This window comes from Bos indicus x Bos taurus, chromosome 11 (assembly GCF_003369695.1).
Source record: "Bos indicus x Bos taurus breed Angus x Brahman F1 hybrid chromosome 11, Bos_hybrid_MaternalHap_v2.0, whole genome shotgun sequence".
Classification (NCBI taxonomy): domain Eukaryota; kingdom Metazoa; phylum Chordata; class Mammalia; order Artiodactyla; family Bovidae; genus Bos; species Bos indicus x Bos taurus.
In genome coordinates, this window is record NC_040086.1 from 93,063,454 (window position 1) to 93,081,566 (window position 18,113).

Here is an 18,113-nt window from a genome sequence, read left to right on the forward strand (position 1 = left end):
GAGTCAATATATAATGAATAATGCAATAAATGAGATCAAAAACACTCTGGAGGCAACAAATAGTAGAATAACAGAGGCAGAAGATAGGATTAGTGAATTAGAAGATAGAATGGTAGAAATAAATGAATCAGAGAGGAAAAAAGGAAAATGAATTAAAAGAAATGAGGACAATCTCAGAGACCTCCAGGACAATATTAAACGCTACAACATTCGAATCATAGGGGTCCCAGAAGACAAAAAGAAAGACCATGAGAAAATACTTGAGGAGATAGTAGTTGAAAACTTCCCTAAAATGGGGAAGGAAATAATCACTCAAGTCCAAGAAACCCAGAGAGTCCCAAACAGGATAAACCCAAGGCGAAACACCCCAAGACACATATTAATCAAATTAACAAAGATCAAACACAAAGAACAAATATTAAAAGCAGCAAGGGAAAAACAACAAATAACACGCAAGGGACTTCCCATAAGGATAACAGCTGATCTTTCAATAGAAACTCTTCAAGCCAGGAGGGAATGGCAAGACATACTTAAAGTGATGAAAGAAAATAACCTACAGCCCAGATTATTGTACCCAGCAAGGATCTCATTCAAATATGAAGGAGAAATCAAAAGCTTTACAGACAAGCAAAAGCTGAGAGAATTCAGCACCACCAAACCAGCTCTCCAACAAATACTAAAGGATATTCTCTAGACAGGAAACACAAAAAGGGTGTATAAATTTGAACCCAAAACAATAAAGTAAATGGCAATGGATCATACCTATCAATAATTACCTTAAACGTAAATGGGTTGAATGCCTCAACCAAAAGACAAAGACTGGCTGAATGGATACAAAAACAAGACCCCTACATATGTTGTCTGCAAGAGACCCACCTCAAAACAGGGGACACATACAGACTGAAAGTGGAAAGGGCTAGAAAAAGGTTTTCCATGCAAATAGGGACCAAAAGAAAGCAGGAGTAGCAATACTCATATCAGGTAAAATAGACTTTAAAACAAAGGCTGTGAAAAGAGACAAAGAAGTGAAAGGTTGTTGTTGAATCACGCGAATACACCAGGATTCTTGGCCCCCGGAGGAGAAGAATTCAATCCGGGGCCAGAGACGAGGCTTGATCGCTCAGAGCTTTTGTGTAATAAAGTTTTATTAAAGTATAAAGGAGATAGAGAAAGCTTCTGACATAGGCATCAGAAGGGGGCAGAAAGAGTACCCCCCTGCTAGTCTTTAGCTGGATGTTATATAGTCACTAGCAGTCTGTTAATGAAAGAAAGGAATATCTTAAAATTCAGAATGGCACCAGGCCCCTCACCCATAAGATGCATTTTGGGATAAAATGGTTTATCCTGGGCCATAAAATGATTAACTTGAATCTTGAAGAAGGGCAGACCACCATACAAATAGTTTCATTTACATAGATTAGGGGAACAATATCCATACTGGTTTGTCAAGTAGGTTCTGGGCCAAGAGGCAGAACCGACTTGGAGACAGAGTTTGGGGTAAAGGCATAGTACATTAACATAGCTTAAGACAAACATTTCCATAAGAAAAAGGCATTGGTTATCTCTAGACTCGAGAATAGCTAACTTCAGGCGAAGCCGGGTGTCATTATGGCAACACAGTATTTTAAGAGAAACCTCCCTTTAATTTGTATAGAGAAGGAAAAAATATTGCTAGTTTGTTTCCTCCTGCCGCTTAAGAGAGATAAAAATGTCTGACACTTGCAGGCTATTTCCTCTATTTGGAGACCCCTGGCCTTCCTGCCTGTTACCCTCTCATTCCCCCCTTTTCTTTTAGGAGAATTATGTTGCCTAGGGAAAAGGGGCGTCGTTCTCATTCCATAACTACTTCCGAGCTGACAAGGGGCGTTGTCCCTAAATTGGTGAGGCAACATATTCTCCTAATCCTCATATTGAGGATATCTGATCCAGGGGCCCCAAATAGTAGCTGGAGGTAGCTACAGTAGTAGCAGGAGTTTGAGCAACCATTTGTAACTTAAAAGCTTTCATGCGGCTAGAAACAAATCCAGTTATACAATTACAGATGCAGGGAGCAAACAGCAAGAACAAAACAACCAGAATTATCGTAATTAAGATAGTTGTCCACCATGGGGAATTAGTTAACGTTTTCCAAAGTGAAGCAATTGAGGCTTCAGGAGTGTCCATGGCCCTAATCATCTTGTTCATGTGGTTAGTAAAATGAGTAACATTCGTGCTCATATCAGGTATATATGTACAGCATTGGGTATGAATAATGGCACAAGTTCCTCCTTGTGCAGCTGTCAGAATGTCTAGAGCCAATCTGTTTTGTAAAACCACCTTTCTAATTTGTGCTTGTTCAGCATTAAGAGCTGAAATAGCCTTTTGAGAATCTTGTAATGCCTGTTGAGTAAAATTAGTCAAAGCATCCACTCGTAACATAACATCTGTAGTTCCCAAAGAGGGAACAAACGCTGCAGCCAAATAATCATACCAATAAAATACAGACCTTGCCCACCGAGTTCTAAGGTGGGGTAAATTAGCAGGCTTTTCTGGAAGCTCTGAAAATATAAAGCCGTGAGTCATCTACATATTGTAACACCACTGCTTCAGAGCTGTTAAAGTTTTGTAAATCCCGTGACAAACTTTGTCCGAATAAGTGAGGACTGTCACGAAATCCCTGGGGCAAAACTGTCCAGGTTAACTGAGAAGCTGGCTGCGTAGGGTCTTCAAAGGCAAATAGGAATTGACTTTCTTCCGCCAAAGGCACTGAATAGAAGGCATCCTTTAAATCAATTACTGAGAAATATTTGGCCCGTTCAGGAATTTCAGACAATAGAGTATAAGGATTAGGCACCACGGGGTGTAAAGGCACTACAGCCTCATTTATTATTCGTAAATCTTGAACTAGTCTCCATTTACCATTTGATTTCTTTATACCCAAAATAGGAGTGTTGCAAGGACTGTTACAGGGAATTAATAGTCCCTGTTCCTTTAAATTTTCGATGATGGGTTTTAACCCTTCTTTAACTTCAGGTTTCAGTGGATACTGCTTCTTATGTGGAAATACGTGTGGGTCTTTGAGCTTAACAACTACAGGAATAGCATTTTGTGCTCGACCCACAGATTTTCCATCAGCCCATACTCTAGGATTTACATTTTGTTCAACTAAAGGGAGAGAAAGGGAGGGCTCCATATTCATGAAAACAGAGGCATGGACCTTGCTCAGTATATCCCTTCCCAAAAGGGGTGAGGGAGATTCTGGCACAATCAGAAACTCGTGTGAAAACAGCACAGAATCCCAGTTGCAAGATAAAGAATAACTGAAATAATACCTTTTTGCTCGTCCAGACAGTCCCATTACGGAAGCGGATCAGGAAGAAAGTGGGCCAGGGGCTTCAGTAAGCACAGAATAAGTTGCCCCAGTATCTAAAAGGAAATCGACGGATTGGCCCCCCACAACTATTAATACCCGGGGTTCCTCAGGTGTAATTAGGACGGGAGCTTGTGTGGGGACCCCCGGGCACCTTCAGTCCTGATTGTCTTGAGAGTCTGACCCGGGAGACCTACGCCTCTGGGGGCAGTCTCTCTTCCAGTGTGGTCCTTTGCAGACCGGACATGGAGCCGGGGGCGGCTTAGATGCCTGAGGGCAATCTCGCTTGAGGTGCCCCTCCTTTCCACAGCAGTAGCAAGCCCATCCCTTTTCACCTGGGCCCCTCTGGGCATTTTTCTCAGGCTGTTTAAGAACGTTTTTCATAGCCATGGCGAAGGCTTCCGCCTTTTCCTTTGTCTTTTTTTGCCTTTCTTTCTTTTCCTCATATTCCCTACCATAATAGACTGTCTGAGCCAGTTGTAACAGAGTATCTAAAGACTGATTTGGTCCATACGCCTGTTTTAATAGCTTACGGCGGATATCTGGAGCCGACTGAGTGAGAAATCTATCTTTTAAGATCACTTTTCCCTCTTCACTTTCGGGATCAATCTCAGTGAATCTGCGAAGGCCTTCTCTCAGTCTATCTAGGAATTTACCAGGAGCTTCTTTCTCTTCCTGTTCTATATCTGCCAATTTGCCATAGTTTAAAGGCTTAGAACGCGCCTGCCTAAGTCCTTCAAGAATACATCTAACAAAATGACTCTGATCCCATCTTCCTTTAGCTGTGTTGTAGTCCCAGTCTGGTTCTATAGTTGGGACCGCCTGATTCCCAGTGGGGAGGGCCGCTATCTCGTTCTCCCTCTTCCCTACTGATTCATTACCAAGCCACTCATCTCCATAAGCAACCGCTTTTCCCAAAACTCGAGTCTTTGACTCAGGAGTCAGCGTTTGTCCCAAGATATACATCACATCCTTCCAAGTGAGATCATAAAGCACAGTAACACCTTTAAAAGCTCTGATATATTTTTCTGGGTCCTCTAAATAGTCTCCCAGATCCTCCTTGATTCTTTGTATTTCTTGATAAGAAAAAGGCTTATTAACTCTCACAGACTGATTATTTCTCCCGGTGGGTGTTTCATAAAGAGGCAACAGCTTGTGTGGCTGTTCCTCAGTCTCTCTGGCTGCTCTGCGCATATGATCCCAGGGATAGATTGGAGAAACCTGTTTTTCCTCTTCTCTTTGTCTCCTGTCCTCCATCTCATCACTTACTTCGATGGTCTGAGTTTCTACTGAAACCAGAGTAGTCTGAGGTCGTACTGAGACAGGAGTTGTTTGGACCTCCATGTGGGCAGTTTGAATCCCAGTTTGGAGTCCCAGGTACGGGGGCAAAGGAAGAGGATAGGGAGGAGCTGAAGGTTTCACACCCAAATCTATACCCTTAGGACATAAGTCTGGCATATTTCGCAGAGAGAAAAAGGGCAACACATATGCTACTTCTACCCATTTCCCTTGTTCCTTACAGAACCGGTCTAATTGTAGAACAGTATTATACTTAAGAGACCCTCCAACTGGCCACCATTCGCCGTCCTCCAATGGATACCGTGGCCATGCAGTATCACATAGGAAGACCCGGTGTGTCTTCTTTAAGCCCTGGGGATCAAATCTATCCCAGTTTTTCAGGATACAGTTCAAAGGAGTGAGGCTGGAATTGTTAGCTCCCATCTGTAAGAGAGAAAAAAAGCGACCAGCGCCATTTTTTCTACCGGAGGCGTCCCTCCCTGCTCTAGATGGGGATGTAGACAGACGTTACACCAAAAGCTTTTCCTTCCTGGTCGGACTTAGTCTGTCCCTTACCGACGCAGGGGCCGTACTCGTCCCTCCCGGTTCTACCACCGAGATGGGGTGGGGATGTACCAGGGGTAGACTTGATAGCATCCCTACTTGACGTCCAGCTCTTCACCCTTAACCTTGCTTGCCTCTGATGTCACCCGGGGTGAATCAGAATAACCTTCCAGAATGCCTCCCAAGCTAAGACCATTGTGGGAAACATTCGTCACCTGAGTGCCTGTGCACGACCCTGAGTATTTCCTGACCACAATAAGACCGACGCGAACATAAAACTGAGATGTTCTTTCCAAGCATCACCACACCAGTATAACAGCCTCCTCTGATCCACTAAGAGCCGGCATTACCAAAGAAAAAAAAACCCATCGCAGTCCCAATCTGAGTAACCTTTAACCTCAGAGATGTTCTGGGAGCTAGAGCTCCATCTAGCTTCCGAACTTTCGATTCCTAGCGAGGCTAGACACTTTCTTGACTACGAATCCAAGTTTGGGACCTAAGCCACAGTACACAGTAACAGTATAGATCACAAGTCCCTTGAAAGTCTATGATCCGATAGATTAGGTTAGTACTTCTAATTCCCAAGGCGTTATGAAATGGTCAAAGAGACCGAAAAGTTTGACCGAGAAAGGAGAGTTCGGTCCACACGCTTTGCCCATTTCTGGTCGGTTCCCGAAGCAGACATTGGGTGCCTCTTGGCATTGGCAGGTCGGTATAACGCCCCGACAGGTTTCTGTCATAAGCCATATGAGATCACCGTGGAACCGCAGAGCAGGGCTCCTTACTTGTTTCACGCAGGGCATGCCATTCATTCACACAAGCACACGGTTGAGTTAGTAAAGCACAGCAGAAAACGTGTTCGCTAAGAGAACAAAGAACTAAAGCTCCAAGCATCCTTACCTTGTCCTGAAGGATCCCGGACGAGCCCCCAAGATGAAAGGTTGTTGTTGAATCACGCGAATACACCAGGATTCTTGGCCCCCGGAGGAGAAGAATTCAATCCGGGGCCAGAGACGAGGCTTGATCGCTCAGAGCTTTTGTGTAATAAAGTTTTATTAAAGTATAAAGGAGATAGAGAAAGCTTCTGACATAGGCATCAGAAGGGGGCAGAAAGAGTACCCCCCTGCTAGTCTTTAGCTAGATGTTATATAGTCACTAGCAGTCTGTTAATGAAAGAAAGGAATATCTTAAAATTCAGAATGGCACCAGGCCCCTCACCCATAAGATGCATTTTGGGATAAAATGGTTTATCCTGGGCCATAAAATGATTAACTTGAATCTTGAAGAAGGGCAGACCACCATACAAATAGTTTCATTTACATAGATTAGGGGAACAATATCCATACTGGTTTGTCAAGTAGGTTCTGGGCCAAGAGGCAGAACCGACTTGGAGACAGAGTTTGGGGTAAAGGCATAGTACATTAGCATAGCTTAAGACAAACATTTCCATAAGAAAAAGGCATTGGTTATCTCTAGACTCGAGAATAGCTAACTTCAGGCGAAGCCGGGTGTCATTATGGCAACACAGTATTTTAAGAGAAACCTCCCTTTAAATTTGTATAGAGAAGGAAAAAATATTGCTAGTTTGTTTCCTCCTGCCGCTTAAGAGAGATAAAAATGTCTGACACTTGCAGGCTATTTCCTCTATTTGGAGACCCCTGGCCTTCCTGCCTGTTACCCTCTCAGAAGGTCACTACATAATGATCAAAGGATCAATCCAAGAAGAAGATATAACAACTATAAATATATATGCACCCAACATAGGAGTACCGCAATATGTAAGACAAATGCTAACAAGTATGAAAGAAGAAATTAACAATAACTCAATAATAGTGGGAGACTTCAATACCCCATTCACACCTATGGATAGATCAACTACACAGAAAATTAACAAGGAAACACAAACTTTAAACAATACCATAGACCAGTTAGACCTAATTGATCTCTATAGGACATTTCATCCCAAAACAATGAATTTCACCTTTTTCTCAAGCGCACACGGAACCTTCTCCAGGATAGATCACATCCTGAGCCATAAATCAAGCCTTGGTAAATTCAAAAAATTGAAATCATTCCAAGCATCTTTTCTGACCACAATGCAGTAAGATTAGATCTCAATTACAGGAGAAAAACTATTAAAAATTCCAACATATGGAGGCTGAACAACACGCTGCTGAATAACCAACAAATCACAGGAGAAATCAAAAAAGAAATCAAAATTTGCATAGAAACGAATGAAAATGAAAACACAACAACCCAAAACCTGTGGGACACTGTAAAAGCAGTCCTAAGGGGAAAGTTCATAGCAATACAGGCATACGTCAAGAAACAAGAAAAAAGTCAAATAAATAACCTAACTCTACACCTAAAGCAACTAGAAAAGGAAGAAATGAAGAACCCCAGGGTTAGTAGAAGGAAAGAAATCTTAAAAATTAGGGCAGAAAAAAATGCAAAAGAAACAAAAGAGACCATAGCAAAAATCAACAAAGCCAAAAGCTGTTTCTTTGAAAGGATAAATAAAATTGACAAACCATTAGCCAAACTCATCAAGAAACAAAGAGAGAAAAATCAAATCAATAAAATTAGAAATGAAAATGGAGAGATCACAACAGACAACACAGAAATACAAAGGATCATAAGAAACTACTATCAGCAATTATATGCCCAAAAATGGTCAACATGGAAGAAATGGACAAATTCTTAGAAAAATACAACTTTCCAAAACTGGACCAGGAAGAAATAGAAAATCTTAACAGATCCATCACAAGCACGAAAATTGAAACTGTAATCAGAAATTTTCCAGTAAACAAAAGCCCAGGTCCAGATGGCTTCACAGCTGAATTCTACCAAAAATTTAGAGAAGAGCTAACACCTATCCTACTCAAACTCTTCCAGAAAATTGCAGAGGAAGGTAAACTTCCAAACTCATTCTATGAGGCCACCATCACGCTAATACCAAAACCTGATAAAGATGCCACAAAAAAAGAAAACTACAAGCCAATATCACTGATGAACATAGATGCAAAAATCCTTAACAAAATTCTAGCAATCAGAATCCAACAACACAGTAAAAAGATCATATGCCATGACCAAGTGGGCTTTATCCCAGGGATGCAAGGATCTTCAATATCCGCAAATCAATCAATGTAATACACCACATTAACAAATTGAAAAATAAAAGCCATATGATTATCTCAATAGATGCAGAGAAAGCCTTTGACAAAATTCAACATCCATTTATGATAAAAAAAAAAAACTCTCCAGAAAGCAGGAATAGAAGGAACATACCTCAATGTAATAAAAGCTATATATGACAAACCCACAGCAAACGTTATCCTCAATGGTGAAAAATTGAAAGCATTTCCTCTAAAGTCAGGAACAAGACAAGGGTGCCCACTTTCACCATTACTATTCAACATAGTTTTGGAAGTTTTGGCCACAGCAATCAGAGCAGAAAAAGAAATAAAAGAAATCCAAATTGGAAAAGAAGAAGTAAAACTCTCACTGTTTGCAGATGACATGATCCTCTACATAGAAAACCCTAAAGACTCCACCAGAAAATTACTGGAACTAATCATTGAATATAGTAAAGTTGCAGGATATAAAATCAACACACAGAAATCCCTTGCATTCCTATACACTAATAATGAGAAAACAGAAAGAGAAATTAAGGAAACAATTCCATTCACCATTGTAAAGAAAAGAATAAAATACTTAGGAATATATCTACCTAAAGAAACTAAAGACCTATATATAGAAAACTATAAAACACTGGTGAAAGAAACCAGAGAGGACACTAATAGATGGAGAAATATACCATGTTCATGGATTGGAAGAATCAATATAGTGAAAATGAGTATACTACCCAAAGCAATTTATAGATTCAATGCAATCTCTATCAAGCTATCAATGGTATTCTTCACAGAGCTAGAACAAATAATTTCACAATTTGTATGGAAATACAAAAAACCTCGAATAGCCAAAGCTATCTTGAGAAAGAAGAATGGAACTGGAGGAATCAACCTACCTGACTTCAGGCTCTACTACAAAGCCACAGTCATCAAGACAGTATGGTACTGGCACAAAGACAGAAATATAGATCAATGGAACAAAATAGAAAGCCCAGAGGTAAATCCACGCACGTATTGACACCTTATCTTTGACAAAGGAGGCAAGAATATACAATGGATTAAAGACAATCTCTTTAACAAGTGGTGCTGGGAAAACTGGTCAACCACTTGTAAAAGAATGAAACTAGAGCACTTTCTAACACCATACACAAAAATAAACTCAAAATGGATTAAAGATCTAAACGTAAGGCCAGGAACTGTAAAACTCCTAGAGGAGAACATAGGCAAAACACTCTCCGACATATATCACAGCAGGATCCTCTATGACCCACCTCCCAGAATATTGGAAATAAAAGCAAAAATAAACAAGTGGGACCTAATTAAACTTAGAGGCTTCTGCACAACAAAGGAAACTATAAGCAAGGTGAAAAGACAGCCTTCAGAATGGGAGAAAATAATAGCAAATGAAGCAACTGACAAACAACTAATCTCAAAAATATACAAGCAACTCCTACAGCTCAATTCCAGTAAAATAAATGACCCAATCAAAAAATGGGCCAAAGAACTAAATAGACATTTCTCCAAAGAATACATACAGATGGCTAACAAACACATGAAAAGATGCTCAACACCACTCATTATCAGAGAAATGCACATTAAAACCATTATGAGGTACCATTTCATGCCAGTCAAAATGGCTGCGATCCTAAAGTCTACAAGCAATAAATGCTGGAGATAGTGTGGAGAAAAGGGAACCCTCTTACACTATTGGTGGGAATGCAAACTAGTACAGCCACTCGTACAGTATGAAGAACAGTGCGGAGATTCCTTAAAAAACTGGAAACAGAACTGCCTATGATCCAGCAATCCCACTGCTGGGCATACACACTGAGGAAACCAGAATTGAAAGAGACACGTGTACCCCAATGTTCATCGCAGCACTGTTTATAATAGCCAGGACATGGAAGCAACCTAGATGTCCATCAGCAGATGAATGGATAAGAAAGCTGTGGTACATATACACAATGGAGTATTACTCAGCCATTAAAAAGAATACATTTGAATCAGTTCTAATGAGGTGGATGAAACTGGAGCCTATTATACAGAGTGAAGTAAGCCAGAAAGAAAAACACCAATACAGTATACTAATGCATATATATGGAATTTAGAAAGATGATAACAATAACCCTGTATGCTGCTGCTAAGTCACTTCAGTCATGTCCGACTCTATGTGACCCCATAGACGGCAGCCACCAGGCTCCCCCATCCCTGGGATTCTCCAGGCAAGAACACTGGAGTGGGTTGCCATTTCCTTCTCCAATGCAGGACAGTGAAAAGTGAAAGTGAAGTCGCTTAGTGGTGTCCGACTCTTAGCGACCCCATGGACTGCAGCCTACCAGGCTCCTCCATCCATGGGATTTTCCAGGCAAGAGTACTGGAGTGGGGTGCCATTGCCTTCTCCAATAACCCTGTATATGAGACAAAAGAGACACTGATATATAGAACAGTCTTTTGGACTCTGTGAGAGAGGGAGAGGGTGAGATGATTTGGGAGCATGGCATTGAAATATGTATAATATCATATATGAAACGAGTTGCCAGTCCATGTTCGAAGCACGATACTGGATGCTTGGGGCTGGTACACTGGAACGCCCCAGAGGGATGGTATGGGGAGAGAGGAGGGAGGAGGGTTCAGGATGGGGAACACATATATACCTGTGGCAGATTCATTTTGATATATGGCAAAACCAATACAATATTGTAAAGTTAAATAAAATAAAATTAAAAAAAATAAAAAAGTAGTAATAATAGGTCATATTTATTAAGCATTTACATTTATGTCATTCTTGATCTAAAACAGTCTTTTTGTGTGTGTGTGCTGTGCTTAGTCACTTAGTCATGTCCAACTCTTTGTGAGCCTATGGACTGCAGCCCACCAGGCTCCTCTGTCCATGGGATTCTCCAAGCAAGAATACTGGAATGGGTTGCCATGCCCTCCTCCAGGGAATCTTCCTAGCCTGGGGATCAAACCCAGGCTTCCCACATTGCAGGCAGATTCTTTACCACCTAAGCCACCAGGGAAGCCAGGGTGTCTATAATTATTATCAAACAATCTATAACTATTATCAAACTTAATCCTCATAACAACTCTGTATAGGAAACTCTATCATTATTCCACTTAAGGCAATGAAGAAACTGAAGCTGAAAAAGTTAGATCTCATCAAGAGTAAAGAGTGGAAAAATTCTGTCAGACTCCAGAGTGTATAATGCTTTTACTCACGACCCTAAACAAACATGACATTGGCCCCTGATGCCACTGACTGACCTGGCATTCTTCTTCCAAACCATCATAGCTCCTTCGAATTTCACATCTTGGCAGCATATCATGAATCCTGAAGAAACCGCAGCCAATCCCAGCATTTGGCCTCGTCAACAATCCTATCAGGTAGGTTATTATCTGCATCTGGTAGAAGAAAAGCAAAGGTCAATGGGAGTGAAAATATCCCAAAGATTAAAGGCACATGAGGAGCTCAGCAGTAAAGCACATCCCCCAGTACTTTTTCACCACATCCTGGGGCCCAGGTTCACACTGTATCACCTGCTACGCTACTAACAATGACAGTAACATCATTGCCCTTAGAAGCAGCCTGCCCACCACATATGTTATCTCAGTTATAACCTCAGTGAGTCTATGAAGTAGTTGCACATGGTACAAAGCAGGACACAGAGATTCAGGGGACAGTAATTAATCAAAGGCAGACTGAGCATAAGGAACAGAGAAAAAATTCTTATCCCATGTCCAGATTCCAAAGCTCAGATGTTAAAACATAACATATTGATGGGCAGGTTGATGATGAGAATGAAAATGCTGTGCCCTTAATGAAAAGGTGCTTTTCAGTTCACAAGGTTCTCATAGCTACATGAATGCAAGGAAATGGTTCAAAGCAAAGAGAGCCAGAACACTCCCATCAGAGATTCCCTAAATCTCAGTGAGCTCCTCTCTGAAGTAACTAACCCTCCTTCCATTGTCCTCAACATGTCCTCAACACTCACACACTTACACACAGAGCTCCTTGTTTTGCCCCCTAAATCCTAGTATATGCATGACCCCAAAATGATCTCCACAGTAAGACAGTGAAATTTAAATGGTTGTTCTAAATTAGGAGTTTGGAATTAACATATACATACTACCATATATACCTGGAGGAGGGCATGGCAACCCACTCCAGTATTCTTGCCTGGAGAATCCCCATGGACAGAGGACTCTGGTGGGCTACAGTCCATGGGGTCACAAAGAGTTGGACATGACTGAGCAACTAAGCACACACACACACACACACACACACCCTACTGTATATAAAATAAGTAATCAATGAACCTACTGTATAGCACAGGGAACATGCTCAATGTTGTGTGGCAGCCTGGATTGTTGGGAAGTTTGGTGGATAATGGATACAGGTATATATATATGGCTGAGTCCCTTTGCTGTCCACCTGAAACTATCACAACACTCTTAATCGGCTATACTCCAAAGTAAAAAAGAAAGTTTAAAAAAACAAGGACCTACGTATAGCACAGAAAACTCTACTCAATGTTATGTAATCAACTATATGGGAAAAGAATCTGAAAAAGAATGGAGATATATATATATATATCCACACACATATATGCATAACTCATCACTTTGCTGTATAGCTGAAACTAGCACAACGATGTAAATCAGCTATACTTCAATATAAAATAAAAATTAAATCACAAACAAAAACGATTGTTCTGCAGTTTTTTAAAAAGAAAATTAAATTTGAAGAGATTTTTCCAGCTGAATTCCAGTTCAGTCTCATTTCCCACCTATGGGGAAAGCATGCCCCATTACAGGATTCTAGAACCCAAACTGCATCTCTACCCTGATGCCATCTCATCAGAGTTCACAGTCCTATTTGTACATATTTGCAAACCATCATTTACGCCTACTAATGGAACTCAGTGACCTCTTCAAGGAATAGAGAAAAGCAAACCACAGTCCATGGACTCTGTAACATTGAGAGCCTATCTTTATTTAAATAAGATCTGCTCTAATTTCTCTGCTTTTGAAGGAAATTGGAAACCAAACCAACATCTCTGACTTCCTGCTCCTCGGCTTCTCTCAGCACCCAGAGCAGCAGCCTCTCCCGTTCGGGCTCTTCCTGGCCATGTACCTGGTCACCATGCTGGGGAACCTGCTCATCATCCTGGCCATCAGCTCTGATCCCCATCTCCATACCCCCATGTACTTCTTCCTGGCCAACCTGTCCTTCACCGACACCTGCTTCTCCTGCACCATCGTCCCCAAGGTGCTGCTCAACATCCACACACAGCACTACACCATCTCCCACACTGGGTGCCTTGTGCAGATGTTCTTCTTCATGGAATTGGCCCTGCTGGATGACTTCCTGCTGGCTGTGATGGCCTATGACCGCTACATAGCCATCTGCCTTCCTCTCCACTACACCACCATCATGGGGCCCCAGCGCTGCCTGCTGCTGCTCGCTGCATCCTGGCTCAGCTCCCACCTCCTGGCCTTCTCCCTCTGTCTCCTCATGTCTCAGTTCTCCTTCTGCGCCTCCCATGCCATCCCACACTTCTTCTGTGACCTTCTCCCACTCCTCAAACTTGCCTGCTCAGACACTCACATCTTTCAGCTCATGATGTTTGCAGAAGCAGCCCTCTCGGGAGTGGTCCCTCTCACCTGTGTCCTGGTCTCTTATGCCCACATCATCCACACCATCCTCAGGATCCCCTCTGCTGGGGGGAAGCACAAAGTCTTCTCTACCTGTGGCTCTCACCTGACAGTGGTCACTCTCTTCTATGGAACTGTCTTTCTGGTATATTTCCAGCCCTCATCCTCGTACTCAGCAGACACTGGAGTGGTGGCATCTGTGGTATACACGATGGTCACCCCCATGCTAAACCCTTTTATTTACAGCCTGAGGAACAGAGACATGAAGGGAGCTTTGTGGAGACTCCTTGGCTGAAGATGGAGTAGTGTAGTCTTAGTCACTTCAGTCATGTCTGACTCTGCGATCCCACAGACTGGAGCCTACCAGGCTCCTCTGTACATGGGATTCTCCAGGCAAGAATACTGGAGTGGATTGCCATTCCCTTCTCCAGAGGATCTTTCCAACCCAAGTATGGAACCCGGGTCTCCTGCATTTCAGGAAGATTCTTTACTGTTTGAGCTACAGGGAAGACATTCCACCCTGTAAAAAATCCTTCCCCAGAGTAGAGCTCCAGGCTTTTCAATGTGCCTCCTTCTCTAGATTTGCCCATTATAAATTTGAAAGACTCACATTCAAACATAATATGCTGAGTTTTCAGAGCAGATGCATGAAAATAAAGACTCAGATTTGCAGAACAGCAATAAGGGCAATTGGAGAGAGAAAGGGGGACCAGCATTCCCCACAGGGTGACTTGATGTGTGGGTATATGTATCCAGGCAGAGTCAATCGAGAGTTGGGAACATCAAAAACACCAGTGAACACTTTGCTTCTAGGAGGAAAGCCAATAGGAGCAGTGTAGGTTACAAATTCTTCCCCAGCAAAAAATTCTGGCAAGACTAGACAGGTCAGGACATCACTCAACTCACTGGGATGCAGGGACCAATTCTGACCCTACCTTGGAAGAAACTCATTCATGGGGACTGGACTCGACATGGCGAATGTCATATCAAGTAGGAAGAATCTGTATGTTGCCTGAGTGTGTATGCTTATGTTCAGTGGTTCAATCGTGTCCAACTCTTTGCGACCCTTTGGACTGTAGCCTGCAAGGATCCTATGTCCATGGAATTTACTCAGCAAGAATACGAGAGTGGATTGCCATTTGGGTTCAAACCCATGTCTTCTGCATTGCAGGCAGATTAGTTTACTGCTGAGCCACCGAGGAACTCTATGTGATTGCAAGGGCAAAAATATTCTAGAAAAGGGAGCTAGGCACAAAAAGAGTTAGAATTTGTCCAGTTTCATACATCTGGACTCAGATCTTTGTCTCTGGTAGGTGATTTGGTTTTTTGTTGTTGTTCAGTTCAGTTCAGTTCAGTCCCTCAGTCATGTCCAACTCTTTGTGACCCTATTGACTGCAGCACACCAGGCCTCCCTGTCCATCACCAACTCCTGGAGTTTATTCAGACTCATGTCCATTGAGTCGGTGATGCCATCCAACCATCTCATCCTCTGTCATCCCCTTCTCCTCCCATCATCAATCTTTCCCAGCATTAGGGTCTTTTCAAATGAGTCAGCTCTTCGCATCAGATGGCCAAAGTATTGGAGTTTCAGCTTCAGCATCAGTCCTTCCAGTGAATATTCAGGACTGATTTCCTTTAGGGTGGACTGGTTGGCTCTCCTTGCTGTCCATGGGACTCTCAAGAGTCTTCTCCAACATCACAGTTCAAAAGCATCAATTCTTTGGCACTCAGCTTTCTTTATAGTCCAACTCTCATATCCATACATGACTACTGAAAAAACCATAGCTTTGACTAGAAGAAGGACCTTTGTTGGCAAAAGTAATGTCTCTGCTTTTTAATAAGCTGTCTAGGTTGATCATAACCTGTCTGCCAAGGAGCAAGCGTCTTTTAATTTCATGGCTGCAGTCACCATCTGCAGTGATTTTGGAGCCCAAAAAATTGAAGTCTCTCACTATTTCCACTGTTTCCCCATCTATCTGCCATGAAGTGATGGGACCAGATGCCATGATCTTAGTTTTCTGAATGTTGAGCTTTAAGCCAACTTTTTCACTCTCCTCTTTCACTTTCATCAAGAGGCTCTTTAGTTCTTCTTCACTTTCTGCCATAAGGGTGATGTCATCTGCATATCTAAGGTTACTGATATTTCTCCCAGCAATCTTGATTCCAGCTTCTGTTTCATCCAGTCCAGCATTTCTCATTATATACTATGTACTTAAGTTAAATAAGCAGGGTGACAATATATAGCCTTGACATACTCCTTTCCCAATTTGGAACCAGTCTGTTTTTCCATGTCCAGTTATAACTGTTGCTTCTTGACCTGCATACAGATCTCTCAGGAGGAAGGTCAGGTGGTCTGGTATTCCCATCTCTTGAAGAATTTTCCCAGTTTGTTGTGATCCACACATTCAAAGGCTTTGTCATAGTCAATAAAGCAGAAGTAGATGTTTTTCTGGAACTCTCTTGCTTTTTTGATGATACAATGGATGTTGGCAATTTGATCTCTGGTTCCTCTGCCTTTTCTAAATTCAGCTTGAACATCTGGAAGTTCACAGTTCACATATTGCTGAAGCCTGTCTTGGAGAATTTTGAGCATTACTTTGCTAGCATGTGAGATGAGTGCAATTCTGTGGTAGTTTGAGCATTATTTGGCATTGCATTTCTTTGGGATTGGAAAGAAGACTGAGCTTTTCCAGTCCTGTGGCCACTGCTGAGTTTTCCAAATTTGCTGGCATAAACTGAGTACAGCACTTTCACAGCATAATCTTTTAGGATATGAAAGAGCTCCACTGGAATTCCGTCACCTCCACTAGCTTTGTTCGTACTGATGCTTCCTAAGGCCCACCTGACTTCACATTCCAGGATGTCTGGCTCTAGGTGAGTGATCACACCATTGTGATTGTCTGGGTCGTGAAGATCTTTTTTATATAGTTCTTCTGTGTATTTTTGTCACCTCTTCTTAATATTGTCTGCTTCTGTTAGGTCCATACCATTTCTGTCCCTTATTGTACCCATCTTTGCATGAAATTTTCCCTTGGTATCTCTAATTTTCTTGAAGAGATCTCTAGTCTTTCTCATTCTGTTGTTTTCCTCTATTTCTTTGCATTGATCACTGAGGAAGGCTTTCTTATCTCTCCTTGTTATTCTTTGGAACTCTTCATTCAGATGCTTATATCTTTCCTTTTCTCCTTTGCCTTTCACTTCTTCTTTTTTCCATAGCTGTTTGTAGGGCCTCCTCAGACAACCATTTTGCCTTTTTGCATTTCTTTTCTTGGAGGTGGTCTTGATCACTGCCTCCTGTACAATGTCACGAACTTCCATCCATAGTTCTTCAGGCACTCTATCAGATCTAATCCCTTGAATCTATTTCTCACTTCCACTGTATAGTCATAAAGGATTTTATTTAGGTCATACCTGAATGGTCTAGTGGTTTTCCCTACTTTCTTCAGTTTAAGTCTGAATTTAGCAATAAGGAGTTCATGATCTGAGCCACAGTCAGCTCCTGGTCTTGTTTTTGCTGACTGTATAGAGTTCCTCCATCTTCAGCTGCAAGGAATATAATCAATCTGATTTGGTATTGACCATCTGGTGATGTCCATGTGTAGAATCTCCTCTTGTGTTGTTGGAAGAGGGCGTTTGCTTTGACCAGTGCGTTCTCTTGGCAAAACTCTGTTAGCCTTTGGCCTGCTTCATTCTGTACTCCAAGGCCAAATTTGCCTGTTACTCCAGGTGTTTCTTGACTTCCTACTTTTGCATTTCAGTCCCCTATAATGAAAAGAACATCTTTTTGGGTGTTACTTCTAAGAGGGTATTTTAGGTTTTCATAGAACCGTTCAACTTCAGCTTCTTCAGCATTATTGGTTGGGGCATAGACTTGGATTACTGTGATATTGAATGGTTTGCCTTGGAAACGAACAGAGATCATTCTGTCGTTCTTGAGATTGCATCCAACTACTGCATTTCAGACTCTTTGTTGACTATGATATGGCTACTCCACTTCTTCTAAGGGATTCCTGCCCACAGTAGTAGATATAATGGTCATCTGAGTTAAATTATTGTTGTTAGCTGTGAGGCTATTTTCATTTTTTAAACTGTTTAGTTTTTCTCCAATTGAAAAATTATTTGTGTCATTATGCTGC

General features: G+C 41.8%; 1 protein-coding gene across 1 annotated transcript; it reads left to right on the forward strand.

Moving 5' to 3' along the window:
• The first annotated feature begins 11,782 nt into the window (after nt 1-11,782).
• Nucleotides 11,783-14,272, forward strand: LOC113900879 (olfactory receptor-like protein OLF4). The gene is made up of 2 exons (XM_027554495.1): nt 11,783-11,944; nt 13,355-14,272. Exons 1-2 carry the CDS (start codon nt 11,783-11,785, stop codon nt 14,270-14,272), a joined length of 1,080 nt encoding a protein of 359 aa, XP_027410296.1.
• Nucleotides 14,273-18,113: the final 3,841 nt, after the last annotated feature.